At 49.5% G+C, this 12795-nt stretch overlaps 1 protein-coding gene across 1 annotated transcript in view; it reads right to left on the reverse strand.

Annotated features, from left to right (window-relative positions):
* The window catches only part of SVOPL (SVOP like), a gene marked incomplete at its 3' end in the record, with an annotated part of 55829 nt that extends 46836 nt beyond the window's left edge, over nucleotides 1-8993 (reverse strand). Inside the window, exons 1-3 of the mRNA XM_080701239.1 lie at nucleotides 8816-8993; nucleotides 8591-8682; nucleotides 3776-3874 (exon numbers count right to left, since the gene is read on the reverse strand). Of these exons, the coding sequence (XP_080557365.1) occupies nucleotides 3776-3874; nucleotides 8591-8682; nucleotides 8816-8897 (273 nt within the window). The 5' untranslated portion in view covers nucleotides 8898-8993. The remainder of the gene's footprint in view (nucleotides 1-3775; nucleotides 3875-8590; nucleotides 8683-8815) is intronic.
* Nucleotides 8994-12795: the final 3802 nt, after the last annotated feature.

A 12795-nucleotide genomic window follows, 5' to 3' on the forward strand; every position in this document is an offset into this window, starting at 1 on the left:
TTATAAGCACTCACCCATTCTAACCACAGGTAGACGGAAAACACGAGAGGTTTGAGCTCACGAGGAATGGGGTTTCCCAGCGCTCTCTCCTGCCTCCAGGTGCGACACCCGGAGCCTCAGAGGCAACGCTCGTGCTTCGTGTTGGCGGATCCTGTGACAAGACTCACGGGCTCTTGGGCTGAAAGCACTGACTCTTCAACTCAGAGTAACTAGAGGCGGGACAAACGTCAGACATCTCTGCCTTCCTGTGGCATCTGTTTTCTTTGCTCCTTTAAGGCTTGGTTGAAGCTGCTAATCCTCCCCTTGCAGAGCTGAAGGTGCCCGGGTAAGAGTCAGTATGGTCTTTTCAAGGTTTTCAGGAGCATCTCAACCAATGGAGCGTCAAACGCCCGCTGGTACACTGTCCCGTCCCAGACCCCCGGAGGGGCAGCGCCTAGAAGGCCCCGGTCATTGCCCTGAGCGTGAAGGGATTAATACTGTCTTACTCTTTTTATTTTATCTATTTAGTTATTTGGCCCAGGGGAAGTCGACCTTCGAACTACACCCCCAGCCCTATTTTATTTTTATTTTCAAACAGGGTCTTGCTAGGTTGATGAGAGTCTCACTACTTGCTGAGGCTGTCCTCGACCCTGCGATCCTTCTGTCTCAGCCTCCCAAGTACTGGGATTACAGGCGTGCGCCACCATGCCCAGCGACTGGCTTGCCTTTCTAACTTGTGCCTTCTCTGATTTATTTTTTCCTGCAGTCCACCTCGGATTCCAGGAAAAAAGTGTGATGGATAAACATTCTGTGGCAAGACTGGAGACTGCGCCGTAGGAGACAAGGACTTCCTCCCCAGTGCGCACCTTGAGACAGACGACCAAGGCCATGCTGGCTTCTCACCCCCAACTCGTTTCCTTTCTCTCTTCAAACCGTGGGCTCCTGTCAATCCCCAGAAGCCAGGGCTGAGGGTACTGGTCCCCTGACTTCCCAGTACAGTGCTCCTGGATATTAAATTCCTTTTCTATTTCACCATTACTTTCCCATCTGATATTTGGGGCAAATGGCAGACCTGGTATAAGGGGATGACCCACCGCGAGGCTTCTCTCTGATGAGGGTCATGGTAACAATCTCGCATCCTGGGGAGACAGTCCAGGGGGAAACATGGCCACAGAGCAGGGAACTATTTTCCCTGGGATCTCGGAGGGTGATGGTCTCAACTGGACGCAGACTGTAATTGTGAATTTCCACTGTAATTAAAAAGAAATCTCTCCGAGAGTGGTGGCACACGCCTGCCACCCCAGTACTTGAGAGGCAGGTTTGAGGAGCTTCTGTGACTTCAAGACTCTAAGCTAAGCGCCCTCTAAGTTGCCGAGGCCGGCCCTGAACCCGCAAACTTCCTGTTTTAGCCTCCCAAGTACTGGAATTACAAGCATGCACCACCACACTCATCTTCTAATACTTTTTCTAAAAGGATTAAAGAGAGCTTAAAATAAAATTAAAAAAAAAAGAGGCGCCAGTGTAACAGAATGAGTAACAGTGAATAACAGAGGATTTTTTTTCTTTTGGTACTAGGGACTTAATCCAGGGGTATTCTACCCCTGAGCACAACCCCAGCCCTTTTGACGTTATATTTTGAACAGGCTCTCACTCCGTTACTGAGGTTCTTGATAAATTGCTGAGGCTGGCCTCAAACCTGTGATCCTCCTGTCTCAGCCTCCCAAGTTCTGGGATGACAGGCGTATACCAGTGCACCTAGCCCTGTTTCTTTCTATTAAGTCTGGCTTTGTGAAAACAAGCTTTGATACCCATGTCAATCAATCTGTCTCTCCTCATTTCGTGGCTATTGGACCTCTCTGGCTGATGTTAACTCCTAAATAATTTCAGAACACAGTCTCACCTCCCTTGCATTCTGTCCAGCCTTAACTCTTCAGAGTTCTAGAAAACTGACCGTGCCCTTTTCCTCCTCCTTCCTCTCCTCCTGCTCCTCCTTCTGCTCCTCCTCCTCCTTCTTTTGTATTGAGAATTGAACCCAGTAAGATTTTACCACTGAGCTACACCACCCCTAAACTGCTGAAGTTGTCCTCAAACCTGTGATCCTACTGTCGTGGTCTCCAAAGTATTGTGATTACAGATGTGTGCTTCCAGGCCCATGACCATGTCTTTCTTTAAAACTCACCATCTCTAGCACAGCTTCCAACATTTTCATGTCTCAGGAGCCTCTTTTAGTGTGTGTGTGTGTGTGTGTGTGTGTGTGTGTGTGTGTGTGTGTGTGTGTGTTACTGGAGAATGGAACCCAGGTGCTACACCCCCAGCCCTATTTTCTATTCTTTATTTTGAAACAGGGTCTCACTGGGTTGCAAAGGGCCTCCCTAAGTAGCTGAGCCTGTCCTTGAACCATGATCCTCCTGTCCCAGCCTCCCAAATGCTGGGATGACAAGCGTGCGCCACCACGCCCGGCTCCAGGAGCCTCTTTTGAGATTAAAAAAAAAGATTCAGCTGAGCTCTGTGACATAAAGGACACTTTAATATCCCTTTAATGAGAAGCATAACTATGAGGTCAATAATGCTTTTACATGCAATTGATTTTTGTTTTACGAAATGGTAATATGAAATCTGCTCTGCCCACCTGTGTCCCATAGTCTTTGCCGGGAAGGCCTCAGTACTTTGGCCCAGTGTCGGGGAGCAGCCGCGGAGAGAATGGAGTCTGTGCAGAGACGGAAGGCGCTCAGAGCACCTGGCGCGCAGAAACCTCGGCTCCCGTCCCTCCCCTTTCACTTTCTCCTTAAGCAACTTGGAAGTTTGTGTCCCCTTCCCAACAGGCATACGTGTACGTTGTGCACACACCGTCCACTGGCAAATAACAAGATTTGTGAGTGGTGCACACCTATAAAATCCCAGAACTTGGGAGGCGGAGACAGGAGGATTGCAGATTCAAGGCTAGCTTCAGCAACTTAGTGAGACTTCATTTCAATAGAAATAAAAAATAAAATAAAAATAGAAAGGGCCAGGAGTTTAGTTCAGAGGTAGAATGCCCCTGGGTTCAGTCCCGAGGACCAAAAAAATGTTTTTTGAAATGATGGTCGTTAATACATTTCATTCCATTTCATAGCCAAAATTGGTTGTGCGATTGATAAGCTATTCATAATGGTCTTTCAGAGGAGTTGAATGAGCCGAGTGTGGTGACGCGCACTTGTAATCCCAGCATTCGGGAGGCGGAGAATGGAGGATGGCGGTTTGCGGACAGCCTCAGCTACATAGCGAGGCCCTTCGCTACTCAGTGAGACCCTGTTTCAAAAATAAGAAAGACTAAAATATAGGGCTGGGGGTATAGCTTGGAGGCACAATGACCCTGGGTTCCATCCCCAGTACTAAGAAAAAGAAGAACAAGGAGGAGGAGGAGGAGGAGGAGGAGGAGGAGGAGGAGGAGGAGGAGGAGGAGGAGGAGGAGGAGGAGGAGTTGTTGAATGAGCCGCAGTGCATTTCAGCGTGGGGCCAGGCCAGTCCCCCTGCTCAGCTGATCAGCTCCTTGGTCGGCTGACTAGCCCATGGCATGAGGGTCACGGTCTGTGACCTGCACTCCTGTCCTTTGGGCTCTGGCGCTCAGCTGGAAAGTGAGCCGTTCAAGGTCGCACACCCCTGTGCAGTGGAGGGAGGGGAGAGAGGCGCTGAAGCTGGCTTTGGCCTAAAACCCCACGTGCGCTGGAAGCCAACGCTCTCGCGCTGAGGCGCCCCTGGGCTCTCAGCCCCGAGGGAGGCAGGAAGGGACCCCGGCCCGCAGGCGGCTCATACTCACCGTGGTCACAAATGCCACCTGCCAGTTCTCCAGCTGCCACTCACAGCGGATGACAGGAGACACGACGGCTATTAACATGATCTCCATGGCCTCGGCGACCTTAAAGAAGGAAGAGACCCACGTCCAAGCGCTGCGTGTCCTCGCCGCCTCCCAGGCCGCCTTCCGTGGCCCTCCCTGGTCCTCGACGCTTCTCCCTCCTGCCCCATCGCCGGAGCTTCTGTGGACGGCCTCGGCAAAGCCAGTCAAACAAAAAACCACTGGACTTTGGCTCTCAAGGATGTAACAGGTCTGGTTTGACCAACTTGGGAGGGTCCCCAGTGTTCTGTGACACGTCTCCCCGCGGCTTTGCTGACCTCTGCATGCACATGGTGACGCCATGATGGTGCCACATGGGGTCAGGACTCAGCAGAGGGTGAATCTAGCCAACCCCCAGCAGCTGCGTCAACCACCGTATCGAGTGCCCTCGTCACTGTGAGCCCCGCAGGGTGGACCCCTTGCAGAGGGGTTTTTGGAAGAGTCTCTGATCTCAAGAAGCTGGGATGGGTAAAAGCTAGATGGGTAAAAGATTCATAAAAGCTGGAGAGCCACAGAGCAACTAGTAAAAAAAAATAACACGAGTTCATCAACAGGAAAGATTATCTGCTTAGCAAACGGAGTGCAGGATGTGCTACTGAATTTTTTTTTTTTTTTTTTTTTTTTTTTTTGGTACTGGGGTTCCTGGAAACCCTTCTACTTCCGGGCTACACTCCCAGACCTATTTTATACTTTTTTATTTGGAAACAGGGTCTCTTAAGCCAGCGCGGCCCTGTCTCCGCCTCCCAAGCGCGGGGATGACAAGCGTGCGCCACCATGCCCGGCTTGAGTATTTTGTTCAACAAAGGTTGAATGTTGGCCAGGCGTGGTGGCACACACTTGTAATCTCAGTACTTGGGAGGCTGAGACAGGAGGATCGCAGGTTTGCGGCCAGCCTCAGCTACTTAGTGAGGTCCTCCACAATTTGGTGAGACCCTGTTTCAAAAATAAAGACTAAAGCCGGGCGCGGTGGCGCACGCTTGCAATCCCGCGCTTGGAAGGCGGAGACAGGAGGATCGCGCAGGTTCGAAGCCGGCCATGCTGGTTTAAGAGACCCTGTTTCCAAATAAAAAAGTACAAAAATAGGTAGCCCGGAGGTAGAAGGGTTTCCAGGAACCCCAGTACCACCACCAAAATAAATAAATAAATAAATACTAGCCAGATGTGGTGGTGCACGCTTGTAATCTCAGCATTTGGGAGGCTAAGACAGGAGGACTGGTTCTTGGCTAGCCTCAGCTACTTAGGCTTTTTGCAACTCAGTGAGATCCTGTTTCAAAATAAATAATAAAAAAAATTAGGGCTGGGGATGTAGCTCGGAGGTAGAATGCCCCTGGGCTCCATCATCAGTACTGTAAAATAATAATAATAATAATAATAATAAGAAGAAGAAGAAGAAGAAGAAGAAGAAGAAGAAGAAGAGGAGGAGGAGGAGGAGGAGGAGGAGGAGGAGGAGGAGGAGGAGGAAGAAGGGATAAAAAAGTAGGGCTAGGGATATAGAACGCCCTGGGTTCAATCCCCACTACCGCCAAAAAAAAAAAAAAAAAAAGATTGAGTCTACCCGCTATTCACATCCCTCAATCCATACATGGTAGGTTTCTCTCCTGATAAAAGGAAGTAGATACAAGAAATGATTTAAAAGAATAAATAGAAATGTGGAAATTAGGGGCCGGATAATGAGGAAGGACAAGTCAAAGTTGACTCCGACGCTTGTTTTTGAGCCAGGGTTTGTCTGCTACCCAGCTCGACTCCAGCTGCCAGGGAGCGTCCTGCCTCAGCCTCCCAAGCCGCGGGGACCACAGTCACACACCACCACACCCCGCTTATCCTGAAGTCTTGTGCCGGAGCCGAGGTGAACACTCACAAGGACAACGGGGCCCGGGGTCTCAGGAGGGGAATAGAAGGAAGAAATGGTGGAGTTATTTGGGGCGTGTCCTCTTGATAACCTTGCTAGGATGCTGATGAGTTATTTATTCCAGTTTCACTTGTATTTGTGTAGGTTGGAGGTTTGGGGTGAAAAGGTGGCGTGGTCCTCGCCAACGTGCGGGGCTGTCAATCAAGCGTACCCAGTGGCTCATCTCCCATAAAGGATGATGGTCATGCTCAGAGCTTAGATGGCTGGCATGTTTTAGCTCAGAAAGTATCAAAAAGCCAGGTGTGTTGGTGCATGCTTGCAATCCTAGATACTTGGAAGCCTGAGGCAAGAGGATCACAAGTTTGAAGTCAGCCTAATCTATTTATAATGGGAAATAGAGGAGAACCTTGTCTCAAAATGAAAAAAAAAAATTTGCTTCTCCCAAAGGGCTGGGGCTATACCTCAGTGGTAGAGCACTTCCCCCGTATGTGCCAGGCCCTGGGTTCCATCCCTAGCACCATCATAAAACAAAACAAAAACAAAGCAAAAATAACAATAATAATCAAAAGCATGACTATTTCAGGAAATTTCTGATTTACCAAAGTTAGCTCCCTCGTTAATACAGAGCAGCTGGGTCAATGTTACTTGGGACTTTATGCCTCCAACAGGTCCTAGAAGGAAATAAACCCATAAGGGAAAGGCGCTGTCCCTGACACCCTCGGGGAGCGGCACCCACCAGGAACCGGGCTGGAGCTCGCAGATGAGCTCCTCTGTATAGAAAGTTGTGGGAAAATTCACAGAAGAGCACAGAGAAAAGCGGGGCCTGGGAGTCCAGGTGACCGGCCGAGGCTGCTCAGCAGCTGTGGATGTGACCCCAGATACCCCAGCACAGGAGGCCCGACCCCAGCTCCTCTCCAACGACCTCCAAGCAAGAGCATAAGAAGGGTGTGTAGGGCCACAGCTCAGCGCTGTCAACGCGTCCATTCTGATGAGAGGGTCCTGTTGCTGCAGTCAAATGGACACCTCTCCTTTTCCTGTATGAGGCAGGACGGGGTGGCTGGCAGAGGGCCCTTCCTTGAAGGCAGGCTCCCAGCCTGGGGTTCTTAACACATTCTCCTGCCAGAGAAGGAAGCAGCTGCTGTTTTGTGCTATCACAAGCATCACCTCTCTTGTTAAAGCCCCGGGGTCGAACTGTCCTTCTTCCTTCTTCAAAACAGCACGCGGTGAATGTCTCAGTCCCTTTGTGCTGCGATAACAAAATACCCAAGACTGGGTGATCTCCAAAGAACGGAAATTCACACGCCTGTCATCCCAGCTACGTGGGAGGCTGAGGCGGAAGGATCACGGAGCCCAGGAGTGTGAGTCCAGCCTGCGCAGCATCATGAGAGAGACTCCCATTTCAAAACAAAGAGAAAGGGATCGGGAATTGTGGTTTTCACAGGTCTGAGCCTGAGAAGTCTGAGAACAAGACACCGGCAGGTCCTGCTGCTTGCAGAGGTTTATCCCCTGGGGGTGGGGGTAAGGGCACCTCGCACTCACAGGGCGCACAGCGAAGCCACTGCGCTCGCTCCAGGCCTAGTCGACTCTGAGGCCTCACCTCCTAACATGTCACATGGGGGGACCTGAGTTTTGGAGGAACACTTCAACTCATAGCAATAAATATCACAAACGACGAGCCTCCATGCGTGCCTCTTGAAGATTCTGGAATCTGTAATGAGTTGTGTCCCAGGTTATGCTGATACAAAAGTGTTTGAGATCTAATTCTACATAAAACAATACCACGGCTCTACCTTCTTTCCGCTGCTGCAGTCCTTTTTAAATTGAGTTTAAGATGGGCGTGGTGGAGCACACTTGTAATCCTAGTACTTGGGAGGCTGAGACGGGAGGATTGCAGGTTTTCAGCCAGCCTCAGCAACTTAGTGAGGCTCACAGCATCTTAGGGAGACTGTTTCAAAAAAAAAAAATAAAAATAGGACTGGGAGTGTAGCTCAGAGGTAGAACACCCCTGAATTCAATCCCCAGTACCGGAAAAAAAAAAAAAAAAAAAAAAAAAAAAAAAAAAGCTTTGAGCTGGGCGTGGTGGTACATACCTATAATCTGAGTACTTAGGAGGCTGAAACACGGGTTAGCCTCAGCAACTTAGACCCTGATTCACAATAAAAAGTAAGTAGAGCTGGGTGCGTAGCTCGGGGGTAGAATACCTCTCTGTGTTCAGTCCCCAGTACCACACACAAAAAATGTTTTGAAGCCGGGTGTAGTGGTATACTCCTGTAACCCCAGCTGAGACAGGAGAGCTGCCGGCTCAAGGCTAGCCTCAGCAACTCAGTGAGACCCTGCTTCAAAATAAAATAGAACTGAGGGTATAGCTTGAAGGTGCAAGACCCCTGGGTTTAATCCCCAGTACCCAAAAGAAAAAAAACAAAAACAGTTTTGAGACCAGGCCTGGTGACACATTCCTGTAATCCTAGTACTTGGGAGGCTGAGACAGAAGAATTGCAGGCTTGAGGCCAGCCTCGGCAACTTAACAAGCTCCTCGGCAATTCAGCAAGACCCTGTTTCAAAATAAAAACTAAAATAGTGCTGGGGCTTCAGCTCAGAGGTAAACTGTGCTTGAACTCAGTCTCTAGAAACACACACGCGCACACACACACACACACACACACACACACACACACACACACACACACATTTTAAGTGAATTTTGAATTTCCTGAACACAGAGACACCAGTATCCATTTGCTCCCAACCAAATACCTGCCGCACATTTGTGGGTCACGTGAGTTGTGGGTTAACCGCTTCACGGGGCCTGCTCCCGTTCACACCTCCCGCCCCTGGCACGCACAGCCCAGGCCAGGGCAGCCGGAGCCTCGGAGCCTCCAGGAAACACTCACCCCGGTGCTGCCCATGATGAGGAACAGGGCGATGTGGAAACGGCCGAAGCCGATGGTCTCCACCGCATCCTCCACCGTGAACGTCTTGGCCTCTGCGGGGAGAGGGGAGAGCGGGGAGCTGCGGGACCGGCGCAGGGACCAGTCCTCGGCTTAGGGTGTGGGAAGCAGATTCATTAAGGGTGCCTTGGGTGCAGCTTGAGAGCCGGGAGTCCCTGCGGGTCTCACCTTTCTGCTGCGGCTCCGGGGGCTCCGGGCTCAGCTTCCGCAGGCTGATGATGGTGACGGGCTCGGCCGGCTTGGCCGCCATCTCCGCCGTGTGGATTCCCCCACAGCTCCCTGATGGCAGCCAGGGAGGGAAAAAGAGATACAATGTTCGCTGAGCATGTGATTCCGGCCAGGCACACCATGGCCCTCACAAAAATCTTATGAAGTATTTTTATCTTCGTTCCTTCATTCCTTCTGGAACTGGGCAGCTGTTTTAATTATTTTCCTACAACTTACTAGGCATGCAATTTGTTTTTTTGTTTGTTTGGTTGGTTTTGGTTTTTTTGGTTCTGGGTATGGAAGCTAGAGGCTCTCTACCTCCGGGCTACACTCCCAGACCTATTTTCTTTTCTTATTTTTATATATTTTTATTGGTGCATTGTAGCCAAACATCACAATAGATGCATGACTTGTGAGGGTATGCAAGCACGCGTCATCCAATTAGCCCCCATCCCCTCCCTGTCCCATTCCCTCCCCTCCCTCCATCCCATGCTTGGTTTGGTGATTAACACTGATTCATTTGTATACGTGTATCCTGCGTTTTGAAGAGATTCCATCTTCCCCCATCCCATCCCCTCTGATTGGTCACCTTAATTGCTCTTCCATGGGGCCCTTTCTTCAACTAGATCTCCTCCCATTACCCATTTCTTCCTAGTTTTTGCATATTAGGGAAAGCACCTGAATTTCTGTTTTCTATGTTTCTCTATGTATGCCACATTGCAAGTTTCGATCCCGCTCCTGAACGCCCCTGCGCCGGCCTGGCGCCCGGGCCGACTCTGATCCGGCCTCGCTGGTTCAAGCACCAGCCTTGCCTCGTGGCAGGCCCCTATCCTGGCCTCACTCATCCCGGCTCCGGCCTAACCCCTCGGCAGGCTCTGATCCCGGCCTCGGAGGCCCCTGCGTTGGCCTTGCCTCATGGCAGGCTCCGATCCCAGTCTCGCTGGCCCCGGCGCCGGCCTCACCCCTCAGCAGGCTCCCATCCTTGCCTTGGAGGCCCCAGAACCGGCCTTGCCACACGGTAGGCTCCGATCCTGGTCCTGCTATCCCTGGCACCAGCCTAACCCCTGGGCAGGCTCCAGTCCCAGCCTCAGAGGCCCCAGCACTGTCCCAGACCTATTTTCTATTTTATTTGGAAACAAGGTCTTGCTAAATTGCTGAGAGCCTCACTAAGTAGCTGAGGCTGGCTTTGAACCTGTGCGATCCTCCTGTCTCAGCCTCCCAAGCGCGGGGACTACAAGTGTGTGCCACCACGCCCAGCTCTAGGCATGTAGTTTGAGGAATGTGTCTGTGGTACACCTCTCTCTAAAATGGGGATGATACAATAATTGCACCTGACTTTTCGGTTGTTGCCAGGACTAAACGAGCTTGTTCACAGAAAGGGCTAACCTGGCACAACCCCCAGGGCTCACGTCCATGACAGACGGCGGGTGACTGTGTTGCCTTCTGACATTATGCAATGGAAAGTATACATCACCTGTGAAGAATTCTCCTGGAAATAAACTGAACCTGAGCCTAAAGATGAAACTAAATTATTACTTTGCAACTCCGGACAAAATCCTGGATCTAGGTATATGCTGGAGTGCTCAATAAATGCGAGCCAGTGATTCCCTTGATTACCATTATTATTGCTGTTTACTAGGTGTCCATCAAAAAGATAACGAAGCCAGGTGATGTGGCGCACACCAATACTCGCAGTAGTGGGAGGCTGAGGCAGCAGGATCTCAGGTTCGAAGCCAGCCTCAGTTACCTAGCGAGGCTCTCAGCAACTTAGGGAGACCCTGTTTCCAAATAAAAAGTAAAATAGGGCTCGGGGTGTAGCTCAGAGGTAGAACGCTTTTGGATTCAATCCCCAATACCATAAAATAATAACAACAACAATAATAATGACTGCAAGGAATTGAAACTCACCAAGATATTAAAATGCATGTGTTCACAGTAACTCTAAAAGGAAGACCTCATTAGTTACCCAAGGAGAATGCTAATAAAGAAATGCATTATTCTGAAAACTAGCAAATATCTGAATTTCTTGACTACATTCTATATACATCAGGGCAACCTAACAGTTGATGGAAGAAAATTATTCTTGAATTTCAGCTAACACTTGCAGAAAGAAGGCTAAAACTAAATTATGACTTGGTGATTCCTAACAAAGTCATGGATCTAGGCAATAGTCACCAATGGCTGATAGACTGTTAGGTGAAAGGCTGATGGAAGCTGGGCCTGGGGATGCATACCTATAATTCCTGTATTGGGGAGGTAGAGACAGGAGGATCACAGGTTCAAGGCCAGCCTCAGCAACTTAGGGAGATCCTGTTCCAAAATTAAGTAAAATAGAGCTGGGAGTATAGTTCGTAGGTAGAATACCAGTGGGTTCAATTCCCAGTACCAAATAAATAAATAAAATAACTAAATGGTAGGGTAGGAACAGTGTGTATAGGAAGAAGATGGGTAAATAGATGAAAAAGGAATGCCCCTGGGTTCCATCCCCAGTGCCACAAAAAAAAGAAAAAGAAAGATTGAACTAATTTTAACCATTCTGTTTTCTTTTCTGGAAATAAAAAATATTCCCAGCTCCCTGTGGGAGAAACTACAGGCTTTCTGTGTACCTTGCTGATGGTGGGGGCCACAGAGATGCAGGCGGGTTGTAGGAAGGCTTCTGAGAAAGCTCTTATTTATTTATGTTTTTCTTTTCCTCCTACCTCCTCCCTAGATCAGAGAGTGGGTGGCTTTGCATCACGACTGGTGGTCGCCTTCAGCGCTGGATGACTCACCTCTCGGCTTCTTTCGCACAAGAGGAACTAAAATAAAGCAAAGGTCTCTCTGTTTGAAGCCGCTGTTATTCCTGGTCTCTGATCCTTGACAGTTTTACGCAGTTCTGAGCTGATAAACTTCCTCTTACATATGTCTTGAAGATGAAATGAGATGAAGTTTGTGTAACGTGGCACCATGCCACTGCACCGCAAACACGCGTAGTGTTGTTATCTCTGCAAAATGTGATGTCAGTCTGGTCGTGGTGGTTCATGCCTGTGATCCCAGGACCTGGGAGGCTGAGATGGGAGCATCACGGTCTGAGGCTAGCCTCAGCAACGTAGTGAGACCCTCCGCAAAACTAGCGAGACTCTACTTCAAAACAAAAAATAAAAAGGACCGAGGGTGTAGCTCAGAGGTAGAATGCCCCTGGGTTCAATCCCCAATTAAAAAAAAAAAAAAAGAAAAGGAAAGAAAAATAAATGGCTACAATTTCACCATAACGACCCACCACTTACTCGAGGTAAGCATTAAGCATCCACAGAATTAACAAATACCTACATCCTGAAGGAAGAGAAAAAGGGGGTGGGATGCAGCTCAGGGGAGGGCTTGCCCAGCACCCCCCCATCCCCACCAAAGTCTGTGTCTCCTCAAGGCCTTTCCTGCTAATATCCCACTAACATTAGAACATACTGGGCTCAACTGATACAACTACCCCAAAGGGGGGTGGTGAATGTTACTTATTTTCTAAAAGAGGCCGATTTCATTTTATTTTATTATTTATTTGTTTATTTATTTATTTATTTATTTATTTATTTTGGTGGTACTGGGGTTCCTGGAAGCCCTTCTACCTCCAGGCTACACTCCCAGATCTATTTTATATTTTTATTTGGAAACAGGGTCTCCTAAGCCAGCGCGCGCGGCTGGCTTCGGACCTGCGCGATCCTCCTGTCTCCGCCTCCCAAGCGCGGGGATTACAAGCGTGCGCCACCACCCCCTGCTAAGGCCAATTTTATTTTAAGGGTCGCCTTAAGTGGTGTTGGAAACCTTCTGCGTGCTCCGTTGCTATCGGGAATAAGACCACAAGCCCTCACCATCCAGGGGTCTCACACAGAGTTACCCAAACCGGTCTCTTCTCTGCTCAGGAGGGGTCCAGCAAACGGAGGCTTTTCACTAGAAACGCCCCTGCTCCT

The sequence above is a fragment of the Muscardinus avellanarius genome (assembly GCF_963383645.1).
Source record: "Muscardinus avellanarius genome assembly, chromosome: 9".
NCBI classification, from domain to species: Eukaryota; Metazoa; Chordata; class Mammalia; order Rodentia; family Gliridae; genus Muscardinus; species Muscardinus avellanarius.